The sequence below is a fragment of the Gorilla gorilla genome, chromosome 16 (assembly GCF_029281585.2).
Source record: "Gorilla gorilla gorilla isolate KB3781 chromosome 16, NHGRI_mGorGor1-v2.1_pri, whole genome shotgun sequence".
In the NCBI taxonomy this organism is placed as follows: Eukaryota; Metazoa; Chordata; class Mammalia; order Primates; family Hominidae; genus Gorilla; species Gorilla gorilla.
The window spans coordinates 49,039,491-49,066,620 of NC_073240.2; the positions used below are offsets into that span (position 1 = coordinate 49,039,491).

General features: G+C 39.5%; 1 protein-coding gene and 2 long non-coding RNA genes across 3 annotated transcripts in view; 1 reads left to right on the plus strand and 2 right to left on the minus strand.

Moving 5' to 3' along the window:
• The window catches only part of SLC12A1 (solute carrier family 12 member 1), a 111,785-nt gene that overhangs the window by 30,159 nt on the left and 54,496 nt on the right, over window positions 1-27,130 (plus strand). The window contains exons 5-13 of the mRNA XM_055364185.2: window positions 5,115-5,210; window positions 7,229-7,368; window positions 8,433-8,543; window positions 10,772-10,883; window positions 12,922-13,049; window positions 19,453-19,537; window positions 22,692-22,843; window positions 24,846-24,953; window positions 25,274-25,397. Of these exons, the coding sequence (XP_055220160.2) occupies window positions 5,115-5,210; window positions 7,229-7,368; window positions 8,433-8,543; window positions 10,772-10,883; window positions 12,922-13,049; window positions 19,453-19,537; window positions 22,692-22,843; window positions 24,846-24,953; window positions 25,274-25,397 (1,056 nt within the window). The remainder of the gene's footprint in view (window positions 1-5,114; window positions 5,211-7,228; window positions 7,369-8,432; window positions 8,544-10,771; window positions 10,884-12,921; window positions 13,050-19,452; window positions 19,538-22,691; window positions 22,844-24,845; window positions 24,954-25,273; window positions 25,398-27,130) is intronic.
• On the minus strand, window positions 5,281-9,897 carry LOC129527267 (uncharacterized). The gene is made up of 4 exons (XR_008672242.2): window positions 9,798-9,897; window positions 8,387-8,520; window positions 7,996-8,134; window positions 5,281-5,629 (listed from the first exon to the last, which is right to left on the minus strand). It is a non-coding gene; the product is annotated as an uncharacterized lncRNA (long non-coding RNA).
• Window positions 10,200-27,130, minus strand: part of LOC129527266 (uncharacterized) — a 57,528-nt gene continuing 40,597 nt past the window's right edge. The window contains exons 7-9 of the long non-coding RNA XR_008672241.2: window positions 20,113-20,365; window positions 10,759-10,829; window positions 10,200-10,378 (exon numbers count right to left, since the gene is read on the minus strand). This is a non-coding gene — a long non-coding RNA (uncharacterized lncRNA). The remainder of the gene's footprint in view (window positions 10,379-10,758; window positions 10,830-20,112; window positions 20,366-27,130) is intronic.

A 27,130-nucleotide genomic window follows, 5' to 3' on the forward strand; every position in this document is an offset into this window, starting at 1 on the left:
AAAGAAAGGGCTAAGCTGTAACTTGAAAAAATGGAGCCAGTTCCCATAGTTTTTCCATGTTTCATGTTTGGCAACTGCTGGGTTCCTGACAGAGGGCTGCTTGCCGGTTTTATGATGCATAACAAATGAATGCTCACAGCCGCAGGGTCCAAAATAAGTATATGCCGTTCCATGGAAAATCTGCATCTTAATATTGCCAAGCTTTTGCTCCAGGGTTTCATGCAAAATTAGGTTTTTAAGGGTAGTTTTAGTAACTTATTGAGATCATCAAGAAACATTACTTTGTTTGGAGGTGTGAGAGTAGCCAAGGGCAACAGTAATTCTTTTTAATGCAACTTATTTAACATCCATATGTTTGGGCAATAATCTGAACTTTAATCAGATCTTACATTACTCTTCACAGTCAACCCAGTATTGAGTTTCTTGAAAAACTGTAGAGAATGAAGAATCCTATCTTCTGCTAAACGGTTTATTATGCTATCATATTAAAATATTAAAATAAAATTAATATTATTTTAATAAAGATCTTTATATTGAGGTAGTTAAATTAGATATTAGAAGAGAGTAAAATTCTACCTAGTAAGTGTTCAATGGGTTTTCCTTTGAATGGAGGTTTGTGTTTTTCTTTTCTTTTCTTTTCTTTTTTTAATTCTTGGAAGATAGACTTCAGTGAGTACTAGAAACTTATTGTCAACCTTACTCAGTTTTACTGGCCTTTGCTATGAACCTAAAACTAAATGAGTTAAGTCACCATCTGGGTCCCATTTGGGTTTTCCTTATTGGGGAAGAAAAGAAACAAACACATCTATTTGTTCTTGCTTTGGGGGTAGATTGAGGAAGAAATCTGAATACATTTTCAAGCCCAGACCCTGGGAATACAGCCAGAAGGAATCTGGAGCCAGGAGTAACAGTAGCTACAGCCCTTGGGTAACCATTCTGGGCTACGAGTTTTGGCTGTCTTGTTCCCAAAAGCAAAGGGTTGAATGAGCTGCTAATGCTGTCTAGTTGTTCTTCTCTATCTTGGAGACCTTGCTGGGGCAAGATGGTTTCCAATAAATTTAACCATCAAGCAAGGAAGTTGGGTGTGAAAGCCGGTATGACCTGAAGCAAGTCACTTACATTCGGTGTTTCCCTTTCTTTTCTAAATATTAAGGAGCAGGTTAATTCCTACCCAATGAATTCTTTGAAGATAAAGCTAAAGTACCTTTCTGAACAGGCAGACACAAGTTGAAATAGGCTGAGGGTAGCTTAGTTGTCTTACTGAGGGATGCATAAGAATTATCTGGGAAGTTAGGTTAGGAAACTGCAGAATCTTGGGATTTACTTTTAAAGATCCAAATTCAGTAGGTCTGAGCATTTTTAATAAGCACCCCAGGCATTTCCTGAAGCAGGTGGTTCAAGAACCATAATTTCAGAAAACAATGAACTGAATGTTCTCCAAGCTGCCTTCTACCCTGGGATTTTATGTTTGATTATGAGAGAGAAGCAAATCCCTTGCTGTTCAAAAGTATAAAACTTTGTTCCAAGATTTCAAATGGTTTGGAGAAATATATACAATGCAAAAGGATGAATTAAGAATTGTTGAAAAAACTAGAGTCAAAAGGAAAATAACAGTGAGGAAATAATAAGGTTGGAGTAGGTTTAGTGTTATGAAATGCAAATTATATGGTCCTGTAGAGTTTCTGGGGTATGCTAAACATTTTCTATCAAGCTTCTTCAAAACAAAGTCAGGAGCAAAACAAGTGCAGAATAAATCACCTTTAGTGGCACAAGGACCTGAAGCCACATAGTGATACAGAGGCACTGCTCACCACAGTATCCCTGCAATAGATATGAAGAATTTGGTCCAACTATTTTTTACAACCGCAAGCTTTTAAGAGTCTACAGGGTCTAAAGCAATATGGTCCAAGTTTGCAGCCTGTGCTTAGTTAGCCTCTTCCCACTCCACTTTAACCTGCAAAAAAGCCTAGAGGCTGCTGTTAGAGACAGGGTATGGCCAAGAGCTTCAAAAGAACCAGCCTTTAATACCTTGACTCATTCCCACTGCTGCCCTTAACCTCCTTCCACTTTCCCTTCTCCTTGGGCATGGCCAGAGAGATCACAGCCTCTCGTGGCTGACTACCCTTCTAACCATACTTGGAACGAGAGAGCCTGCCAACAACAACTATGGAGCATTCACTTTACATAGGGGAGCTTACCAAACAGCCCAGACCAGAGCATTCTGCATGGAGCCAGGGTGAGTTCAGTGGCTGTGACTCCATAGCCCTCTCCCTGAATTCTGGTTCGGCCTCCATTAGAGAGGGTATTGTAGGAGAGGAAAAACAGTTATCTTCTACCCATCTTAGGTTCATTGGCTGGGGGCCTATAAATTAGACTGACAAAAGTCAGATCAATAAGAGAAAAACAGAATTTATTAACATGTACATGGTACATACACATGGGACCACTCAGTGATGAGTGACTTAAAGGGGTGCTTAGAACATGGGCTTATATATCATCTTAACAACAGAACAATTAAATTGTAGAGAGGTGATAAGACAAAGGAAAAGGACTTTTCATTCATAGGGTGGCAAATGCTGCCAAGGTAAATATATAGGGAAAGGAATGGAAGATAAGAGCTTCTCAGCAAAGCTTGTTGTGTAGATGCCTGTGGTGCTTTTGTCAGGCTGATAAGCATCCAAAATTGTCTCTGGTAATCAGAGACATCACTTTCTGGTAGAGAGGGGAGGGAGGACAAATTTATGTCTCGCTTTTAGGTAAATGGGAAGGGGATCGAGAGCTTTTCTTGTATCTACTTTTTTTCGGTTGTCTCAGCTACAAATAATCCTTATGCCAAAGTGATATATTCTGATACCCTTTTGTAGCCTCCTTGCTATGTGTTTCTTGAAGCTGAAAGCAGTCACGGCTTCGTTGAATTCTGGCCTCTACCACTTTCTCCCTCTCCTTATAATCATCAACCTTCTGAACCATAAAATCCTTGGGGCAGCTTTTTAAATTTCATTTTATTTGTGTCTTGTGTTTCTTACATTACCTGCCACATAGCTGGATATATAGTAGGTTTTTAAAAAGCAGTAAGTATTATGACTATTGTGAATACGATCAAAAAGCAATATCATTGAGTGTGTACTGTGTTCCATGTGCTATGTTAGCCATTTTACACATGCATTCTTTCTAATTTCATTGCTATTTTTGGCTCAGTTGTTTATTTATTTAAAGTGACTTATCATAATAAGCAACTTTCCAGAATTCACACAGTCAACAAGTTAATGTAATTTAATTTCATTCTTTCCACTTTACCCATCTGCCAGATGAATAATTTGCTATACTGTATGTAGTTCTCCACCTCTATGTGACCAAATGTACATAAAACGATAGTAACCTGGAAGGATGAACATTTAATCTCTAGTTATCTTGACAGCTTGGAATTGTAGGCCAATTATCATGTTTGTAGGTGTCTATAACGTCTCCAAAGATGGAATTCTGTCAGGTGCAATAGTGCAAGCCTGTAGTCCAAGATACTTGGGAGGCTGAGGTAGGAGGATGACTTGAGGCCAGGAGTTTGAGACCAGCCTGGAAAAAATAGCAAGACTGTCTCTAAAAATAATAATAATAATAAGATGGGTGCACATTAAATTTTGACCAGCCCTAGTGGCTTTGTTTTGTACAACTTAGTTCTGCACATTTTAGCTCTTAAGTTTCTTGGAACCAGAGCTACTACAAGCAGAAAACTTCAAAGCTAAGCATTTACTCCATGGTGATTTCCTAGCCAACTTGTTAGACTCAAATGTGGTCCTTTGATGTTTACCCTAGACTTGCTGGTTTTTATGTAAATGATCCAATGAATTCTTCCACCATTTAATACCTTTATTTTTCCTCTTTAAACTGAGGTCTTGGTGTGATTATCATCGGCTTAGCCGTGACAGTGACTGGTATCACTGGTTTATCCACCTCTGCTATTGCCACAAATGGATGTGTCAGAGGAGGTAATTAAACTTGTGACCCGCACCATCATTTGTAAGGTAAAGGCAACACAGGCTCTAATAGTTCACCACTGACCTTCCTGGAGTGTTTTCAAAGGTAATGCAAGTTGGTTTCTTTTCCCCCATCAGGCAAAGAGATGCAAGAAAAATGGGAAAGGATTTAACCTTTGTCAAACCCCCAACTTTCTCATTCCAGTTCCTTCAAGCAAGAAAGAAGGTCAAATGTCATGTTTTCTCTTTTCACAGCCAGGATAGTTTCTCCCCCAGGACACCAGCATAAGTCAACTTTTCCTTTCCAAGGCTGCACTTTCGATTGTGTTTACTTTTGGAAACCATCCTTCATCATAATGAGCAGTTCTCTGACTTGGTCTTTATGCCGGGCAAACCAGTTTCTCCTTAGCACAAAGAAACCCCATTGAAGCCCGAGGCATGGACCTGAAAACTTAAGTTAAAGGCAGTGTAGTCTGCAGCAATAGGGAATCCAAGGAAGAAAAGTAAAATGCAATATCTTCTATCTTTCATTGCTAACAGGTCTTGGAGTTCTCATAATTCTTCTTTCCACCATGGTAACTTCTATTACTGGGTTGTCAACTTCTGCGATAGCAACTAACGGGTTTGTTCGTGGAGGTAAAATCTCTAAGATATCTAATGCCCTCATCACTTGCTACGGGTAGGCGAACAATTTTTTATACTTCTTTTTGATGGGAACAAGGAAGTAGCCCAATGTTCTTGAAGCCTGGCTATTTGGAGGAGCTGGATGCCAAAGAAAACCTAAGGTACGATGAGAATAGTCCAGGTCTACTCTGGTCTCTTTTCTAATGGATCTCTCTGGCACATTGTAGGTTATGCCTTACAGATGTGCACCTTCCTTAGGTAAACTTTTTCTTTTTCAGGCTAGTCTGCACACCTCTAACTGATGTTCCTTGGAAACTGATTCCAGATTTGGCTTCTGTTTTAACGTTTAGTACATTTGAGGTGCTTCCTAGACCTTCATGAAATGGGATCTTTTAGAACATTTCAGGTTTTCACAGGGAGGTGGATCTTTCTGTGAGAAGATTCAGACTGCTGCCTCCTGAAGTACTGGTGACTTCTCTCAGTACTGGAACCAAACACCTTTCTTGGGGGATTTTGCAGGTCTTGGAGTCATCATCATTGGCCTAAGTGTGGTAGTAACGACACTCACAGGTATTTCTATGTCTGCTATTTGCACGAATGGAGTAGTAAGAGGAGGTAAGCCAATTAATTTACTTATGACTAGAGGCTTGGTTACTAGTAATGTCTGGAGTTAGTTTACTATTGGAAGTGAAAGTAACATATTGCTAATTAGTCCCCAGTGTCCTAAACAAAATAACCCAAAATTTAAACAGCAAAGCAAAATTTTTCTCAACTAAAATTGGAATATCTTCATTGACATGACCCATTTCTCATAACGAAACATGTTTATAAAGTGGAGAGTGACTATGTGTCTAGTAAGAAGGTATGGAATATTATAGCAAAATATATGGTTTCTTTGTACCTTGGATGAGACCCACTGGCTCTCTCGCAGGTCCTCTCAGCATGGGTCTTCTCCAGTGCCCCAGATGGCATTGCTGATGATTGCCACTCAGTAAACCACTCCTGCACCCAGGCCTCGGGGCTCACCCCAAACGCTGTGCTCCCAATGACCAACAGGCAAGGGAAGATCATTAGAAGGGAATAAACAAATAAATAAGCAAAGAGTTACTTTCAAATAATCTAGGAGTAGGCAGGCCTAGGCAGAAAGTGAAATGGATGAAATGTACTGTTGTTCTTTCCTCCTTTGTTCCCCCTCCCCTTCCCCTTTGGTTTCTCTGGTTCTCTACTTGGGCACCTTATCCAGGTCTTCCTACTCAGGGCCTTCTAAAACATCCTGCCCACAACACACTTCCACTCTCAACTTCTGCCTGTCTCTCATGTTGATCCAGCCCACCTAGGTAACTGACTAGCTCATTTGTTTAAGGTGATCTGTATAAAGGAAATAATTGGGATTTGCTCCACCCAGACAATATGCTACATTTTTAGAGAGGACTTTGACCCCTGAGCCCAAAAGAGTTACTATAGTGAAAGAAATTTCTCTCAGCAAAAAGTAATTTTGTTTTGTTTTTAGGTATGTTTGTTTGTCATTGCTGTGCCAACTCTGCCTACCTCCAAAGCCAGCTCTGTATAGGAAGTCATAATCTTACTATGGTCTGTGATAATCAGACCTCCTAACATCTAGTGCTTTTCACCTTCAATAAGCTGCCCTAGGTACCCTTTAGGCATTTGACCAATCTAGTTCAATCCTTCATATGCACAGAAGTATGCAACTATATATATTTAATAGAACTATTTTTTCAATGTCCAAGGGAGAAGTAATTGTTCCAGACCCTCCCCACTTTTCTTCCCACTTGCAACTCCCAAACACTGTGCTCTCAGTGGCCAACAGGCAAGGGACCTACTTGCCACACCCATACATATATGGGTATTTAGCAATAATCATGCCTTCTTGAGCTAAAAACATAGAAAACCAAGTTTGATTTATAGAATGAATAATACATCACACTCTGTAGATATCTTGTTTTATGCAGCACATATATATCAGAAAATTTTATGTATGTACCTATATATGTTTTGTATATATATGTTTATATATATATATATATCATGACTTCTTTCACTAAAAACATAGAAAAGCAAGTTTGATTTAAAGAATGGATAATACAGATATCTTATTTTATGCAGCACATATATATCAGGAAATTGTATATATGTACATATATCTATATATGTGTAAATATATATTTTACATATATACACAACAGAAAGGAAGTTAGAAAAACAAAGATAAACTTCACCTACTTCATTTTCTACCTAGACTTTCCTACTCCTGGAAATTTTTTATATAAAATTTTACTTCAGTTGCATTATTAATTTGAATACTCCAATGATATTTTTATAAAGACAACGCATTTTTTGTAAAGTTTGCTGTGTTCTTCTTTGTAGCTTTTTTACATTTATGTTTTAATAGAGTAGGCTTTATTAAGTCAGGATACTTCTATTGTAGATTAAGTACAGAGTACCAAGAAGGGCTAAGTTATTCACTGGGTAACACAGGATTCCTAAAATTATTGGGAAGTTGTAATACTGTTATTAAAATAATTCACACTGTAAATGTTCTCAGATAGTCACAATCGTTTGGTCATATAAACTAGCAGTTCCTCAATGTAAAGTATGTTCATTTCTTGTTTCAGGTGGGGCCTACTATCTTATTTCCAGAAGTTTAGGGCCCGAGTTCGGTGGGTCAATAGGCCTGATCTTTGCTTTTGCTAATGCAGTGGCTGTTGCTATGTATGTGGTGGGATTTGCTGAGACTGTAGTAGATCTTCTTAAGGTAATTAAAAGCTTTTCTTTTTTTCTGCCAAGCAGCATAATTTAGTTTAGTTTGCCTTCTCAGGGCACTAAGGGATATCATTACAGCTAAATGAGAGGAAAAAAGTTAAATATAGTGGAAGGAGCCTGGGCTTGGCATCAGAAGATCTGGCTTTGAGTCCAGGTTCTCGCACTTACCAGCCAAGAAAGTTTGGATTAGTTCCTCTATTCTTCCGAACTTTGTTTTCGAAATCTATAATATGGGCTAATAATACTGTTATATGTATTTCACAGAAGTGTGGCACAGATCAAATGAAATAATGTACACAAAATATTGTGTAAAATATGCAACATCAGATAAATAATGGATATTGCTGTCAACAGTAGTACTATGATTATGGTTATAAATTTCCAAAAGGAAAGAAAGTTTAAAAATTAAAATAATTCACTCCAGAAAACTAGCCATTTCCTAATTTAGGTGCCTAGTCTAGGATGTCGCATGTGCAAGCACATTCATTAGCTGATATATCAACTAATTTCCAGTCCTTTTCTCATAGTAATGATAGCATTCACTGAATTCAATTGGTAAAAGTACTTCTATTTAAAAATTAGATAAATAAATGAGCTTACAGTTCATAAGGTATATTACCTTCAAGAGATGCATTATCAGGTTTGTGTCATCTGTTCTTACATAGGACACCACTTAACTTTCAGGATTTACACCGTAAACCATCCGTTTTTATTCTGCTAGGATTCCCCTTGACACACAGAAATAACTAGTCATTCTTCTGAAATAAAACACAATATGTATATGTATACATATTTTCACTTAATACTACAACAACTTCAAAAGCTAGAATGAATCTCTAAAATGTCTAACTCCTAATCTTGACTATCAAAGGCCTATTATCACAGAAAAAAATGCTAGGTTTTTTATCTTCATAAATTTATGAATACTCCATTTTTCTATTATCCTATATGGCCCCAGGTGTAATTGTATAGTATCTCTTTTTACTGTTAAATGCTGCAATAAGACTCACATGCAAAAAGCTGTATCTCTAAGCACTTAATAATTTGTTTCCCCAGGAGAGTGATTCGATGATGGTGGATCCAACCAACGACATCCGGATTATAGGCTCCATCACAGTGGTGATTCTTCTAGGAATTTCAGTAGCTGGAATGGAATGGGAGGCAAAGGTAAATTTCTCAAAAATGATATCATCAACAGTGGCTGGTCAGGTCCTGAACAAATTGCAGGAGTAGAAGGAACTCCATATTCGAAAGGAATTGCTGTTATTAGCTGCTATGGTGAAATGAGCAGGCAAGTGCTAGGTGGAACACCAAGCCTGCAAAGCACGAAGCCCAGGCAGTCATGACTCAGGGCTCATGAGTCACATGACTGCCGTATTTTGTCTCTCTGTGCTGTCACCAAGGCGGCTGCCTTATGCACAGACCCCTTATGATCATAGCAGTGGTGCACGCTGGAAGCCTGGGTCTCTCAATCACAAACCCTTATTCCTCTTTCAAGCTGCCTGTGGGTGCAAAAGCCCAAGAGAAATGGCAAGTGTGTTGAGAACATAAGAGAGGCAAAAACTATCATTCTCATCTGAAAGCCAGTACTTCACCAGCAAATTTAGGCACATCATAGGCTTTAGAACCAGAAAATCTCTAAGTTTAACTAATGATAAAATGGATAGTAAATTTCTGAATGATGGGAAACATGTCTTTTGCCTCCTTTGTAATTCCCTCAAGTGACTGGTGCAATTGAAAATATTCCTACGTGCCTGTGGATGAAGTAACTAGATCTCAAGCAGTCATGAGACGTGGAAAGACAGCCAAAGCCTCCCACCTATAAGTCAATAAAAAACATTCCTACATGGCATTTATTTGTAGATTATGCATTCACACATTCAACAAAAATTAAGTTAGTGCCTACCACGTGTTGAGCATTCTTCTAGGCACTGATATTCACCTGTGACCAAAACAGGCCTAATCCGTATATATGGTCTATGAAGAGATCAATAATAAGCAAGCAAATAAAGAAATAAATATAAAAATGGAATTTGGGAAAATTAGTATCAACAGGACACTGTGATGAAAAAACACAGAACCCTACTTTAGATAACTTTATTCCCTGAGTGACGCAATGAAGTTCAGTTAGCAGTAGAGGGTAGCATTTAAAGCTCCAGCTCTGTAGTTAGAGTGCCTGAATTTGAATCCAGTTTATATCTCTGCAGCCTTCAGTAAATTATTTAACCTCCCGGTGCTTCAGTGTCTTTACCTTTAAAATGAGGATAATAATATTGCCTACTCCATAAGGCTGTCAGTTTGTTGGTGGTATTATTTACCTAAAAGAATGCAGGTAAAGTAAATCTGCAACTGTTCTATCGTAAGCCCTCAGTGAACAGATAGCTGTTATTATTTAAATGGGCCAGGCACGGTGGCACATACCTGTAATCCCAGCACTTTGGGAGGCTGAGGCGGGCAGATCACGAGGTCAGGAGTTCGAGGCCAGCCTGGCCAACATGGTGAAACCCTGTCTCTATTAAAAATACAAAATTAGCCAGGGTGGCGTATGCCTGTAATCCCAGCTACTCAGGAGGCTGAGGCAGGAGAACTGCTTGAACCCAGGAGGTGGAGGTTGCAGTGAGCCGAGATCGCGCCATTGCATTCCAGCCTTTGCAACAGAGTGAGACTCCATCTTGGGAAAACAAAATAAAATAATAAAACATAAAAGATTAAATTGTCAAGAAAGGCCTCTCTGAGGAGGTAACTAAGACTTAAAGGATGAAAAGAAGGAAATAGCTATGCAAGAAGTAGAGTGAAGTGCTTTCCAGGTAAAGGAAGCAGCATATGGCAACACCAAGCCATAAACACCTTGCAGCATTGGAGGGGCTGAAGGAAGACCATCTGACCAGTCAACTTTGCAGACTGCTTGTGCTGAGCACACAGCGGCAGCCTGACGTCAAGTGCACTGGGAATCACAGGAATTGTATTCATCATTCTGCATTCTCGAACTCCTGCAGTTAGCACTGGGAACAGAAACAACCCATAAATACTCTGCCGAAAACAAACAAACAAACACAACCCCCCTCAAGTTTATCAGTGTTAAAACTTTTGGCTTCATTTACATTCCTGGGACAATGGTGGAAGTTACCCACCTGCTACTTAGAATGTTACAGAAATGTCACGTTCAACTGCCCAAACACGTGTGCCATTAAAAATGTGGCATATACATCCAAGTAGAATAAGACCTATTTACATGCCATTCTAATAAGGATGCATGTATTACCTACTCTGGGTAGCAGAGACTTAACTGAAATATCAGCTAGAGTCTTTCTGCAGTGGACACTTCTAACTTTTATAATTACGTAAAAAGTTGTTAAATAAATCTGATTTGGTTTCCTTTTACCTTTCCATTCCAGGCCCAAGTCATTCTTCTGGTCATTCTTCTAATTGCTATTGCAAACTTCTTCATTGGAACTGTCATTCCATCCAACAATGAGAAAAAGTCCAAAGGTTTCTTTAATTACCAAGGTACATGGAATAAATTGGTTGCTTTTCATTAAATACTCCTCCATTGCCCTCCTCATCACCATCCCCATCACCCCAACCCCAGCCTTCGGAATGCCTGGCTCCCCTTTCAAGTTACTTGTGGATGCAGAAGCCCAAAAGAAATGGGAAGTACGTTGGGGAAACATAATAGAGGCAAAAACTATCATTCTCTTCTGAAACCCAGTACTTCACCAGCAAATTTGGGCACACCATAAGTTTTAGAACCAGAAAATATATGAGTTTAACTAGTGATAACTAACTAGTGATAAAATGGATAGTAAATTTCTCCAGGAAAGAGCCTGGAGTTGGATTCAGGAGACCCAAGGTTGGATCTCAACTCTGCCACTTAACAGCTGGACAGAACACCTAATGTGACTGGGTCTCACATTTTCCTGCCAAAATGTGGGCAATAATAAGAACTTCCTGAGGGAATTTTGAGAAACAAATAAGACAGTGGATGTGAAAGTGCTTTGCAAACCTTTTGTTGTTGCTGTCAAATAGTAGAAACAGAGACACAGCTCAATTTGTTCAACCACTGCAGAGCGCTAAAGTCAAACATAGTCATTTCTCTCTTCCTGCTAGGCTTGTTTGCACCTTGCTTTCCCATAGCATTACCTAGTTAAGCATCACTGTCAGGCTTTCAGGCAGAAAAGACTGTAGGAGTTACTCAGTGTAGCATCCTGTGATAACATCACAGAGCATGAAATTTGACTTCCTTCTCTCCTTATTTTACTCCTTCTATCTGTTCTTGCCTTTCTTTTCCCTCTAGCTTACTCAAGAATCCACTGCTGAGTTTTTAAATGTTTCCCTTTATTATTTACTCAGTTGTCAGTATTTATTTCTTTTTGATATCACATACCTCTTTCTTCCTGATTCCTTTTCTTCATAAAGACTTTCTGGTTTGCTTTGCATATTAATATCCTTTTCCCTTCTATTATTTTCCCTCCTTCCCATTCCTACCATATTTTTTCTTTAAGCCTTTTTTCCTATTTTTGCATCCCAGATTCTTTTGTTCACATTTTTTTCCTCTCCTTCTCTCTTTTTTCCTTCTGTTTTTCTTCTAGGTTGTTTCCTTTTTATTTAATAATTTGGTGGCAATGTGTGGGATGGTATTATTTTATTAACAAAGCTTCTCATCATAATATTCTCCCATACTGAGGATTTGGTATAAGCCGCTAAGATCTAATATCTAGGAGTAAAAAGTAAAAAGATTCATACATTAGTAGCAAAATTGTAAAGTAGACTCACACACAAGGTTCTTCAACTACCAAAAAAGGCGTAGAAAACCAGTGTGTTGATTGTTTATGGTATTTATGCATGTGAGAATGTAGTTGTGTGTGTGTGTGAATGTGTGTGGTGGTGCATTTGTGTGTATGCCAGTGTGATCATGAGAGAATTCATCTCCTCCTCTTTCAACCTTTTCTAGATGCAAAAAAGTCAGGCAGCCTGGATCTCTTTTGGCACAAAAATTGATTTTTCAGAGCTATGTCATAGAGATCTAAAACCTTATGATATATATTTTGACTTTTGGCAAATATTAACATAAAGCTCCTCAGGAGTACACCACATCTTCAAGTTCATTCCATTTAGAATATAGGAATGTGGCCGGGCGCGGTAGCTCATGCCTGTAATCCCAGCCCTTTGGGAGGTCGAGGCAGGTGGATCGCCTGAGGTCAGGAGTTTGAGACCAGCCTGGCCCACATGGTGAAACCCCATCTCTACTAAAAATACAAAAAATTAGCCAGGTGTGGTGGCGGGCACCTGTAATCCCAGCTACTTGGTGGGGCTGAGGCAGGAGAATTGCTTGGTTGCTTGAACCTGGGAGGCAGAGGTTGCAGTGAGCTGAGATCGTGCCATTGCACTCCAGCCTGGGCAACAGAGTGAGACTCTGTCTCAAAAAAAAAAAAAAATTAGAATATAGGAATGTATTTGCATTTAGGACTAGGGAAGCCAATGGTAACTTAATCTCCTGACTGTGAAAAATGTCTACATCATAATTTTCTTATAATTTATGTTGCAGCATCAATATTTGCAGAAAACTTTGGGCCACGCTTCACAAAGGGTGAAGGCTTCTTCTCTGTCTTTGCCATTTTTTTCCCAGCAGCTACTGGGATTCTTGCTGGTGCCAATATCTCAGGAGATTTGGAGGTACGTTGTTTGCTCTGCTTTGCAGTCCTGGGAGTGGTGGTACACTTGGTGGGTAGCACAAGGAGCTAGAGAGGTTAGATGTGACCATATTACCCTACAGATTCAAACTGTAGGTTTCTGCAAGATTTCCTGATGATTTAAAAGTTCTCTCTTTTAATGCCAAATTTGGATCTCTATTCCAGATAATTCTTCCAAAAGTCTTATTCAGTGATATCAGAAGAACAGGGTAGTATGATAGTGTGTCATATTTCCCCAAAATAAATGTAGTTCAGTGAAAAAAATACCAGAACCACCCTTTCTCTTTTAAACCCAAATGAATGGGAATATTTTCCTGTAAAAGTAAAAACAAAACAAAACAAAGGAAAATAATCACATTTTCACTTAGCTTCCCACTTAATTATTCTGTGTGAAGTACTGCAAAGAGCATGGTATGAGTTAGGATATGGGAATATTATAAAAGACCAGCAATAGTGGCCTAAACAAGATGCAGGTTTTAATGCACAAAATCTAGCTCAGTTGGGCACAGTGCCAAGTACCTAGAGTCCCAGACACTTGGGAGGCTGAGGTGGGAGGATTGCTTGAACCCAGGAGTTTGAGGCCAGCCTGGGCGACACAGCAAGACCCTGATCTCTTTAAAAAACAAAAATAAATAAAATGTATGTATATTTCATGATAAGTCTTGATATACTCATAAATAAATAAATAAAAATTTTATGTTAAATCATCCCGTAGGCCATCCAGTGGAATAAGAAAAGTCTGCTCCAAAAGGTAGCCCAGAAACCCAGATAACCTCTTTGTTTCACTGTTACTTTGGGGCTTGCCCTCCATCTGCAAGGTCACATTCCAGTCCATGGGAAGGGGGATAAGCATGTAGAGGGCAAGCAATTCCTAGAACTTGCATGTATAGCTCCTGCTGACATTCCGTAGGCCAGAATTTAGCCTTGTGGCCTTACCTGGTTGCAAAGGAGGGTGGGAAATGTAGTCTCTATCTGGGCAGCCACATGCCCAGATAAAATTTTAGGGGGTCCTAGTATTAAAAGGAGGAAAGTGAGGACATATATCAGGGGACAATAAGCCATTTCTAACACATACACACACACACACATGCAAAGTAGAAGACACAGGTTTTACCACAACAAATTATTATCAACTTTGGAAGACAAGAAATATTTTCAAGACTCATTAAGAAATATACATACATGAAAAACATATGCATTGTCCAAGCGGGAAGTGAAATGAAAATACTGAACAAATAATTGTTAAGTTAATCAGGGATGCTTTTCTCAAGGAAATAATTTTTGAACCTGAGCATAAAGCAAAGTCTGGATGCTGGCTATTAATGAAGAAATATAGAGTATTCCAGGCAGAGAGGATAGTCAGGCATAAGGAAACGGGACAGTGAGAAGTCTCTTACAGTTCAACTGGAGAAACCCTGATGGGGCTCAATCACCTTGAAGGCAAAGGGAAACGGCTGTTAGAGGGACTTGAGCCAGAGGTGCTTGCCCTAGAATATAACTCCATGAAAGTAGAGAGTTTGCCTTTGATTTTGTTCATTGCTGTATCCTCAAAGCTAGTAAGGCCTCAATAAATACTAATTGAGTAAATAAATAAAGGCATTTAGATATTTATATTAGGGGCCACAGTGCTATGGTAAATTCTCCAGCAGAAATATGGCATAAAAATATTATGCTGAGGTGCAGAAAAGTTAAGAAACTTGTTCAAAATGATTCAAATAGTATCACTGCTGAATGAAATTTAGCTGTGGATGTTGAACTTCTGGTTTGTCAGCTCTGGAAGAGTATCAGAGGTCACAGATTTAAATTTCTACAAATTATAAGCACATCTTTAAATTAAAGAATATTGCTCTTTCTTTAGACTCCTCAAAAACAAGTTTGTGTCAGATGTATAGTAGTCAGATCCACTTAGCTGGCCCTCACTGAGTGCCTGTTCACACCAGGCACTGAGAAAACAAGGAGCTTCACCTCTCCCTCAAGGAGCTCAGAGTCGAAGGAGGAGACAGACTTCCCTTACATGAATTAGAACAAGCAAGAGTAGAATCAAGTGCAAAGGAAAGAGGAAGCAGAAATTGCCTGTCCCCTCAAAAAGTAAAGGAAGACTTTCAGAAGAGGGGACACTCAATCCAGGTTTTGAGGGATGAACAGGAGTTTGCCAACAGGACAAAGAAGAGACGGACATTTGAAACAGAAGGAATGGGATGTAAGAAGGCACCAAGAAAGATGCTGCTAATGAGAATTATTTTATGTGCAGAGTAGTGTATGTAATCCTTCATTAATATATTAATAAACATATTTATAAATAATTTTCTATGTGTCCTAAGTACTCTGGGAGTAAGCAAAGAAAGAGAAGATATTATTTCTGTCTGAAAAGACGAGACTTAAAATTCCTCCCCCTTCAAAATAAGTGTTAACTTGATTTAGGGTTGTTATGTTAGTGAAGAAGTTTTTATTTATTTAGCAGCCTCTACTGAGAAATCTCTGATTCTGAGTTCACATGTAAAGAAACTACAAACAATGGCCTGTTAAGATTTTGGGGGCATACATGGCCATAATATTATTGTAGAATGTTGCATTCTTTTCATTTAAAAATACTTTTATGATTTTATAATTAGGCTTAACTTTTAACACATACACTACTATATACTATATACTTTTACTATATACAGAACTCAGGGGTCCTTTTAACTACAGACAATAGAGTTTGGATATTATCCCCAAACTAGCTAGAGACTCTAAGAAGGTTAGACAAAGGAATAACATGATTAAATATGTGTGTTAGACAGAGCCTGCTAACAGCTTGTGGAGGGTGGTTTGGAAGGTGGGGAAATGGTGTAATAGGTAGGAAGACTGGAGGCAGAAAGATCAACTAGAAAATATCATAATAATCTGGACAAGAGATGACGTGGGCCTGATTTAAGGCGATGCAGAGGAAAAGAACCAAAGATATCAGCTTTTGTTAGAATTAGGAGAAGAAATAGAAAAAAAAATGTTTTTTACTATGATCCACAGTAAGAAAACAGTATATATCACAACGAAGTGCACACTTAGAAAATTGTCCCCAAATGATTCTCTACTTTATTACAAGCAATGCCTTCTGATATTCTCACATCAGTTCTATTCTATTGGATTCTTTTAACGCTGGTTGTAACCCGTCAAATTGATTCCACAGTATAGTAGATGAGGAAAGGAAGCTCACATTTGTCTATTGAGGTTGAAATGGCAGAAGGACATGGGGTGGCGATGTCTAGTGAGTGGGTAGCTAGATGTATGAGTCTGGAGCTCTGAAAAGAGCTAGGGCAGGACTGGCAGCCATGACATGGATGAGTTAATGCAGGTATGCGCAAAAGGGAAGACAGAAGAGGTTTGAGGCAGCGTTCAGGCAGACACAGACCTTCAAAGTATTGATGGTAAAAAGCAAGTCCATGAAGAAAAAAAGAGACAGAGCTAAGAAGCAGGAGAAATCAAGACAGTGGGGTCATGAAAATCAAGAGAGGAGAATGCTTTGAGAAGTAGTAACGTGGTCACAAGCCGGAGGGGCCAACCATGTTAAGTTCTGGGAGGTGACAATATGTTGGGAAATGGGGAGGAAACTTCAGTACTTGTAGATCTTATTTCTCTTTGAAAATGAACCTAGAAATATAACATAATGGATTCGGTCAGTTTAGAAAACATTTACTGTTTACACACTATAGGATAGGAAAGATCCTGATCTCCGCTCACAGCCTCAGAATCCTCCTCTGGAAGGAAGCTCACAGACACAAAGGCATGCTACAAAGTTCCCATCCAGAACCTTACATTTGCTAATAATGCACTAACAGATGATCTGTAAATATGTACCTGGGAGAAGATTTAGAAAATACCCAAGTCTAATCAAGAAAGCTAAGAAGTGATTTCACAGAAGCAAAATTGGGATGTGGTTGACATACCCAGAAAGCAGGAATCTAATAGATTGCTTGCATTCTGTCCTAAGGAAAAATATAATGTCTAATGAAAAAAGGTAAAGAAGGTTAGGTTTTGGGTTACTGCTTGTGGATGGAAACTACATTTCAAGTGAAAACCAATAATTTGTCAAAGTCCTCCTGAACCCTATCTAAGAGAAAGCTAGCCAGACCAGACAATGTGAATATCTAATCATACATTAATATATTGGCATCCAGATTTATATGTTAATGTCTTAGGATCATGGCTGGGCATGGTGACTCATGCTTATAATCGCGGCACTTTGGGAGGCCCAGGTGGGTGATTGCTTGAGCCCAGGAGTTTGAGACCAGCCTGAGCAACATGGCAAAACCGTGCCTCTACAAAACACACACAAAAAAATAGCTGGGCATGGTGGCACACACCTATCATCCCGCCTACTTAGGAGGCTGAGGTGGGAGGATCACTTGAGCACGGGAAGGTTGAGGCTGCAGTGAACCACAATTGAGCCACTGCACTCCAGCCTGGGCAACAGAGCAAGAATCCATCTCAAAATAAATAAATAAATAAACAAATAAACAAACAAACAAATAAATAATAATGTCTTAGAGTCATGATGGAATCTCATGTGACTCCTGTTAAACCATTTTAGAGCTTGTAGCAGACAGCTGCAAATAAAAACTAAGTTTTTGGGGTGTTTGTTTGTTGGTTTGAGACAGTGTCTCACTCTGTCACCCTGGCTGGAGTGCGGTGGCGCAATCTCGGCTCACTGCAACCTTCGCCTCCCAGGTTCAAGTGATTCTCGTGCCTCAGTCTCCCGAGCAGCTGGGATTACAGGCGCATACCACCATGCACAGCTGATTTTTGTATTTTTAGTAGAGATGGGGTTTCGCCATGTTGGCTAGGCTGCTCTCTAACTCCTGACCTCAGGTGATCTGCCCGCCTTGGCCTCCCAAAGTGCTGGGATTACAGGCGTGAGCCACTGCACCTGGCCAAAAACTAAGTTTTTGTGTTTTAGGTATAAGACTGCCTTCCATCTTCACATCTGTTATCCATATATATATATATATATATATAAAACATGCATAAATTTTATATACACATATATATTTCTGTTCTTCCCACTGTCAGTTCTTTACATTTTACTCAGATCTCAAGAAATTCTTCATCAATAAAATAAATTTTGGAACATAACATGAATTAGGGGATTCAGTAGGCCCCATCACAGTCACGACTGCCTTCTTTATCCTTCTGTGTGCTGCCCCATTGCATACACCTGCCACACTGACGATGACAATAGTTTGGAAGGAAGAGACTCAGTATGTACATGTCAGAACAAACCCTGTGTGCAGATACTCCTAGAAGAGTGGGGAGAAATTAATGACCACAGAGTGGTCTCATAGGGCTGGCTAACTGCCATGTGGGGCAGGTTTGCTTGATTCAGTTGTGACTTCCAGTCATCAAGTTGAGTCTACATTTTCACTATGCGTGACCTTTTTGATGGACTTTTTCAGCATATTTATGTTTTCTTTTTAAAGCACAAACTTTGTTTGACTGCAGTGATTGCTTATTTGTATTGATGAGTCTAATGTGCTCTGGTGGGGGACTCATACCTGCTGAGATTGTACCTTCTTCAATTCAATATTTATTGACTCCTACTCTATGCCAGGCCCTGTCCTGTATAAGTGAAGACATTAAAATTTCTATTTAATAATCCCTATTAAGTTGAATTGAATACAATTCAATATGCTACTTAAAAATTGATTTTATATGATTTATCCCCCCCAATAGGATATAAAATGGTCAATTAAGTATGATGTGAACTCAACTTAGTGAATGTATATACACTTATAAGCAAGAGAAAAGCCCATTTTCTGGTTTAAGCTTGAATTTGCCTCTTTCTTTATGTCTGCTTATGGAAATTAAATATCTCCCATTGCAGATATTTCTGAACTAGATTTCAAATAGGGGATTTAAGGGATTGAAAAATTTAGTAAGTAGATCATCCTTTTTACTCAGTCAAAAGTGATTTTTTTAAAGGCAAGCTTAAGCTCAGTATAAAAAAAATACACCCAGAGATATTATCCACATGCCAGATATGTTTGTATATTTTCCCCTACAAATTCAAGATGTGATACATCTAAATGAAATTCATAGGAGATAAAGAGAAGGATGAGGCCTTGGTGAGTGAACCACCTACTATACTTTTCTATAGAAACTTCCCTCTGGACAGTTAGAGATCTCTTCTGTTCAGCTGAAAGTTTTACAAATTTCTTAATTCACTCTGCACACCTTGTCTTTGTCCAAAATAAAGCTCGAGCTCATCAACTTGCTGTTTGCCTGATCTTTTCTTAGAACTTGCCTCAGGAAGGGTAGCCTAAAAATCTGAAAATATGAAAATAACACCAAGTGATCTATGGTTCTTATTCTGCTCTGTATTCTTCTACCTCCACATTATTTTTTTAAAGGATCCCCAAGATGCCATCCCCAGAGGAACCATGCTGGCCATTTTCATCACCACTGTTGCCTACTTAGGGGTTGCAATTTGTGTAGGTAAGTGGTACGTCTCCAGTGTCAGAATGTCAGAATTACGAGGGGTCCAGTTGTTCACATCTAGTGGGCTTTCAATGCAGCATAAATACAGAGTTTTTTAAAAGGCAACGATTTTAATTCCATTCTTGGTAGCTTAATGTTAATGATGTGGATACTTTAGGGATTTGAAGGCAATTAAGCTGTACTACAGACATCTGTGGGTCAGGGCTAGAGTAAAGCTAATCAGGTTGTCATTCTACCTGAACACAAAGAGGGTCCCATTTTACCATCCTTGATGATAATCCCACTGCTAAGGAGGCCACCACTTCTGGCATACACTTCCCTTGTTCTAGGAGGCAGGAGAGAAACAGAGTAGAGAAAAGAAGTGAAAAACAAAACCCTTCAAACCTAAAAACAGCCTTAGGAAAGTAGGAAAGATGTGGAATTTGTGACTGTGTCTCATCCTTGTACTGCTATCCTTAATACGGAAATGTCACTGTCACCAATTGGCAGGATATCAGAACAAGACCCAGCTGCTGGCAGTGTGGGTGGCCAGCCCCTACATTGTTCAGTGAACAGAAAATATGTGTACTCACCTGCTGTTCCTGAGACTGACTTTGGTTCTACCTGCTGCCTGCAGCCACACCTCCTCCTGGTTGGGGGTTGCCTCATACTTTTTCCATAGTAGGAAAGGAAGAGGTTTCCCAACATTTAGAGAAGAAAACCATCTTCTGTGTACAACAGGGAAAACAGCTCCAGGCTGGACCACCATGGAAGCCAAAGGGTACATCCCAGTCCTCTTCTGCTTATAAGAGAAATTGAGAAGGTACATGTACCTACAGTTGGTTTCTGGAGATAAAAGAAAAAATGAACTTAAATCCTTCCCTGTCTCATTGTCTCTAATTTGAGGAAATTTGATAATTTTGTTAAGAGTATTGTTGGGGCTGGGCACAGTAGCTCATGCCTGTAATCCCACTAATTTGGGAGGCTGAGGCCAGAGGATTGCTTAAGCCCAGGAGTTCAAGACTAGCTGGGAAAACATACAGAGACCCCATTCCTACAAAAAATAAAAAATTAGCCAGGCGTGGCGGCACAAACCTATGATCCCAGCAACTTGGAAGGGTGAGGTGGGAGGATTGCTTAAGCCTGGAAGGTCAAGGGTGCAGTGAGCTGTGATCACAGCACTGCACTCCAGCCTGGGCAACAGAGTGAGACCATGTGTCAAAAATAAATAAATAGGTAGATAAATGTATTGCTGGGGCATGTCCAAGTTTAGTTACATGTAAAGAGATTTTTTTTTTTTTGTTTCAGTGCTTTAGGAAATCAACACATTTTTAAATGACACTGAAACCACTAAAGTTAAATTTCCTGAGTGGTTTTCTTTTTTCTACAGTTAAAGTGAGAGAATGAGTAAAGGTATAGACCTGATTTCAGAGCTTCTTCTAGTTTTGCCCCTAATGGGTGGAAAAATATACATTTCTACACTTTCCCAGTATAGGAGAAGGACAGTCATGGAGTCAATGTCCTGTCATTAGTACAAATAATGGCTCATGGCCTGGCTTCATGGGAATTTGAGAGATCTGTTATGCAGAGGTTAAAATACATGATTCAAAGAGTTCAGTTCAACATAAATGAACAATGCAAACAGGTAAAATATGGAAGAATAGTTTGACTTGGTAATTGACATCCATAATTTCAAGCATTCAAGTAGAGGCTGGCAGGCTACCTCTCAGTACCATGATAAAAAGGATCCCTGCACTGATTATTTAAAATGGCTCTTTCAGATAAAAGAGTCTATGATTGGCCGGGTGCAGTGGCTCACGCCTGTAATCCCAGCACTTTGGGAGGTGGAGGCGGGTGGATCACGAGGTCAGGAGTTCAATGCCAGCCTGGCCAAGAGGGTGAAACCCCATCTCTACTAAAAATACAAAAATTATCTGGGCATGGTGGCAGGTGCCTGTAATCCCAGATACTTGGGTGGCTGAGGCAGAGAATTGCTTGAACCCAGGAGGCGGAGGTCGCAGTGAGCCAAGATCATGCACTGCACTCCAGCCTGGGTGACAGAACGAGACTCTGTCTCAAAAACAAAAACAAACAAATAAACAAAAAGAGTCTATAATTTTTAAGTCTCCCAAATTCAAGGAATGTGGATTCCATGGCTAAGATTAAGGGAACACATTTATTCCTGTCACTGGGACCTGTCTTAAAGGTATTATTAGCAAGGCATGAGAATCCACCCTGGGTAGAGTTTGAAATCCAAAGCAGTTTTATTGGTTGGTATTTAGTTTGTAAAGTATTTATCCTTCATGTAGTTCAGAAAAGTTTATATATACTTCACACGTATATTCATATATTTCAAAAATCCTATCAAATACGTGGCAAAGATTAGTTAGAAAAAATCATAAGGGAATGCCAGTGATTAAAATATATATCAACAGTCTTCTAAATGACCATAATTCTATTGTTAAGAATCTATCCTAGAAGAAAAAGTTTATGCACAAAGACGTTCATCATAAAATGCTATAGTAGAAAATGACAGATACACTCAAATGTATGAAAATAATGGAATAGATCATCTGAGATAGATACCTGATCAATATTATTTGACCATTGCCTAGGAAATCTGAGTATTTTATCCTAAAACATTTCCTTCATTGTTTAAACCATTAAAACTGCATATAATGTAGAACTGTAACTCTGATAAATTATGCAAGGAATATCATTAGTTGAAAAGAGGGGCTGCATTCTCTTAATCGCTATAATAGAATTCCATAATGCCACCCCTTGGCTCTCTTGCAGATGAGAAAATAAATCCTTCTACTTGAAAAACATCCAGTTGGTAGTACTAAGCCAGACATATATATTGAGTATGTGTTAGGTACCAAGCACTGCCATGCAAGTTTTAAGAGATAAGAAATTAAGACTGAGTGTCAACTCCCAAGTCTCTTACCACTCAAATCTAAGTCACACAGGGAGTTGAAATGGCAGCCTGTTACAGAAAAGGGGAAACCCCAGGACTCAGCAGATGGGAGCCTCCAGTTATCAAGAACTACTCACAGTGAACAGAGGCTAAGAAATGGACCTTTTCAGACTCAAAGTAAACTACGTTTTCAGTAGAAAACCGTAAGGGACCAGAACTTTATAAAGAAATAACAAGCCACGGTTGTTTCCACAGGGGCCTGTGTGGTCCGAGATGCCACCGGGAACATGAATGACACCATCATTTCTGGGATGAACTGCAATGGTTCAGCAGCATGTGGGTTGGGCTATGACTTCTCAAGATGTCGACATGAACCATGTCAGTACGGGCTGATGAACAATTTCCAGGTTTGAAGCAAAATTCAAAAATGTTCACTGCTATTATTTTCATTTTTTGAATGTCACATAGAGTAAGATTTCTGAATCTGCAACTGATTGGTTATTGGCTGATAAGAATCCAGCATGGAATGATTCATGTGGAAGGGAAAGGAGTCATACAGTCATTACATGGCAGTAAATCCTATGGTTACACTTCCTGTAGTCAGAGACAATAGGCAGTGGTATGAATTCCATCATCAGGGAGAGATCATCTCCTGGCACTATGTGTGTTCCAATCAGTTGTGCAAGATTTCATGGTGGAAAGGAACTTAGATTAGTTAGCACTTGTTATGTATTTCTTTCTTTTATAATTTTAGTTTTTATTCCAGATTCAGGGAGTATCCTCCATGTGCAGGTTTGTTACATGAGTGTATTGTGTGATGCTGAGATTTGGGGGTATTACAACAAGTAGCCTCTGTTCACTGTGAGTAGTTCACCCAGGTACTAAGCATAGTACTCAATAGCTAGTTTTCAACCCTTGCCTTCCTCTATCCCCTCTCTAGTAGTCCCCAGTGTCCCTTGTTGCCACTTCATGTTCATGAGTACTCAATGTTTAGCTCCCACTTGTAAGTGAGAATATGTGGTATTTGGTTTTCTGTTCCTGTGTTAATTTGCTTAGGATAGTGGCCTCTAGCTGCATCCACGTTGCTGCAAAGGACACGATTTTATTCTTTTTGCGGCTGTGTAGTATTGCATGGTGTATGTGTACCACATTTTCTTTATCCAGTCCACCATTGATGGGCATCTAGGTTGATTCCATGTCTTTGCTATTGTGAATAGTGCTGCAATAGACATACAGATGCCTGTATCTTTTTGGTTGAATGATATATTTTCTTTTGGATATATACCCAGTAAAGAGATTGCTGGGTCAAATGACAGTCCTGCTTTAAGTTCGCTGAGAAATCTTGGAATGCATTTCATACATGGCCTTCAGCTTAGACAAAGCCTCTGAGATGGCCCTGGAAAGCCTAGAAGACAAGGCTAAGAGAGAAATTGTGAGTGCCAGAGGGAAGGTAAATAAGGGGGAAGGAACAATGGAAGTTAGGAAAACTGTAGGACTTTAAACATATTAATTGGTCTGCATGATTGGTGAGCAGAGGGAGAAGTAAATTTGTCGCGAAAGCTTCATTCCTCTGTTTTAACAACCCACAAAGAGAAATTAACTCAGCTGAAGTCATTATTCCAAAATATGACTTAAATTAATAGAATCACATCATGTCTCAGATCTAAAATTATGTTTAATGAGCACAGAAATAGCAAAGGTCTGAAAAGCCTCTGTGTGCAGGAAGAAGAAAGGTTAATGGCTGTAAAAAGACTAGTAAACAGCTGAGCCCCTCCCCAAACCTTATTAAAATACTACTTTCTGCTGGATAGAATTCCCTATCATCAAAGAAACATATGGCCACAAAGAACAGAGGGGAAAATGTCAAAATCCTTGAAACCATTTCTTTCTTTATTCTTTCCAATATCTTCTGGATATATTGCGGTGAGCATTTATTATCTTATAAATAACCAAAAAGGCCATTTCTATTTTTAAAAAATAAAATTAAGAATGTGAGAATGGCCAAGTGCGGTGGCTCACGACTATAATCCCAGCCCTTTGGGAGGCTGAGGCGGGCGGATCACTTGAGGTCAGGAGTTCAAGACCAGCCTGGCCAACATGGTGAAACCCCGTCTCTACTAGAAATACAAAAATTAGCCAGGCGTGGTGGCAGGTGCCTGTAATCCCAGCTACTCGGTAGGCTGAGGTACAAGAATCGCTTGAACCGGGAGGCAGCGGTTGCAGTGAGCCAAGATCGTGCCACTGCACTCCAGCCTGGGCGATAGAGCGAGACTGTCTCAAACAAACAACAACAACAACAAAAGGAATGTGAGAATGAAGCAGGGGGAAAAAATCTAGTTGAAAGCCATTTGCTTATGAAACAGATTCCAAATCACAGAAATTCTCCTTACTTGTACCTCTCTTCTCAAGGTCATGAGCATGGTATCAGGGTTTGGCCCCCTCATCACTGCGGGAATCTTTTCTGCAACACTCTCCTCCGCCCTGGCCTCCCTTGTCAGCGCACCCAAAGTGTTCCAGGTAATACAAGCACAACAGCTTGTGCTTCTCCCTATTGCTATTTCCACAGAATGTGAATCAAGCTGAAATATTCGTTCTCACTGGCAATCATTTTCCATCATTTTCTGAAACAGTTAATGTTTGCATCTGGCTCAAGTTCTATGCCTGCCACATAGTCAAGATCGATTCAAATAATATAAAGAATGATAAACTGCAGTGTTAACTTGTGCCTCATCTTGTGTATCACTTAATCTTTCCCCAAATCTTCTTGTTTGAATCACCTAGAGAAAATGACTGTGCATAGCTATAAATGACAAATTTCTTCTCTTCTTTTCCATTAGGCTCTGTGCAAGGACAACATCTACAAAGCCCTGCAGTTTTTTGCAAAGGGATACGGGAAAAACAATGAACCCCTGAGAGGATATATTCTCACTTATCTTATAGCCATGGCATTTATTCTTATTGGTTTGTAAAGTTTTCTTGTTTTTATTGAAAACCAAAGAATTCTTCCGATTATTCATAGGGCTTTCCTTTTAGTTTGAAAAATTACTTGTTTTATGTTTAGGATCCTATTTGGGAATATTGGCATCTAAGAAGGAAATGAGAAATCCTTGTGTGTAGAGGGCCTTTGAGGAACTCGAGGTAGACTTTGAATTTTAATCTATTCTTTGAATCTTGAGTGTTCGAAATCCATCCAACCACATGCAGCTGAATCCTTCCTCCCACCTGCCTGAAACTGTCTAAATCTAGAGTCTCCCCCAGCTGCCATATCTACTGACCTGATGGCTAGCAGAATTGAATTGCCTGTTAGTGTTTCTGGAAATGTGGTCCACTGACCATCTATGTCGCAATCACCTGGGGTGTTTGGGAAAGTGCGGAGACTTCAGGCCCAATTCCAGAGTAACTGAGTCAGACTCACTGAGGGTAAGGAGTCTACATTTCACAAGCTCCTCAAGAGATTCGTAGACCACTGGTATTTGAGAATCACTTACCTAGACTATAATCTCGGCTTCCTCTCCCCAGGTGATATGGAAACAGCTACATAATCTTGGAGAGGCACATTCATCAACTTAAACTTGCACATTTCTCTCTCCTCCCTAAGGCCCCACTTTTGCTGATGAGCATATCAGAGGAAAAGAAGCAGAAGGCAGAGGACTTTGGAAGCCACACATAGGCGGGCAGAGACTTCCTCAGCACAGCAGTGCCAAGCAATGAGGGCTCCTCATAGTTACATATTGAACTCAGGAAGGGACTATAATTCATGAATCCTCATAGCATTTGTATGAGGCTGAAGAGGGGAATTTGTAACTCTCTGTGTTTGTTAGATTTTTAAAAATTAAATTAAAACTGATTTCATATAGAGATGTTTCAATTATGTAATTTAGCCTCTAAGATCTCAAATCATTGCCCTGTGCTGCATTTAAGCGAATAAGCAACCAAAGTTTTTAAAGTCTTGTATACATTAGATAATATCCTTTAAAATCATTCTTTCAGAACAAGTGCATTGGCTCCACCCATAAGCTTCATGGCAGCTGTTTTGCCTACTTTCTTGTTGGTATCCATGGTCCAGAATCACACCCAGCTGCCTGCATTTGCATCATTGCATCATTTGCATCATTGCATCATTTGCATCATTGAGGGTGATAGATGTCTGACCTTCAGATAAAGGATGACGTCTCTATATTTTTTCTTATATTGCCCAGTAAAAAAATCCAGCTGGAATTAAATCATACCAGATATTTACTCCTGAGGCAAAAGTATTTTGGGGCCAGGCACGGTGGCTTATGCCTGTTCATCCTGGCACTTTGGGAGGCTGAGGTGGGCAGATCACTGGAGGTCAGGAGTTCAAGACCAGTGCAGCCTACGTAGTGAAACCTTGTCTCTACTAAAACTACAAAAATTACCTGGGCGTGGTGGTGGGTGCCTATAGTCCCAGCTACTAGGGAGGCTGAGGCAGGAGAATCGCTTGAACCCGGGAGGCAGAGGTTGCAGTGAGCCGAGATTGTGCCATTGCACTCCAGGGTGACAAGAGCTAGACTCTATCTCAAAATAATAATAATAATAATATTTTGGCTAGCCTTGAGAGGTAGAACTCTCTAGAGATGTGAAAAAGGTATGAATGACAAAGAGTCCTAAAAATCAGAGAACACATATTGGGCCTATGCAGGGAGATTTCAACTGGGGAGTTTTCGGTGCAC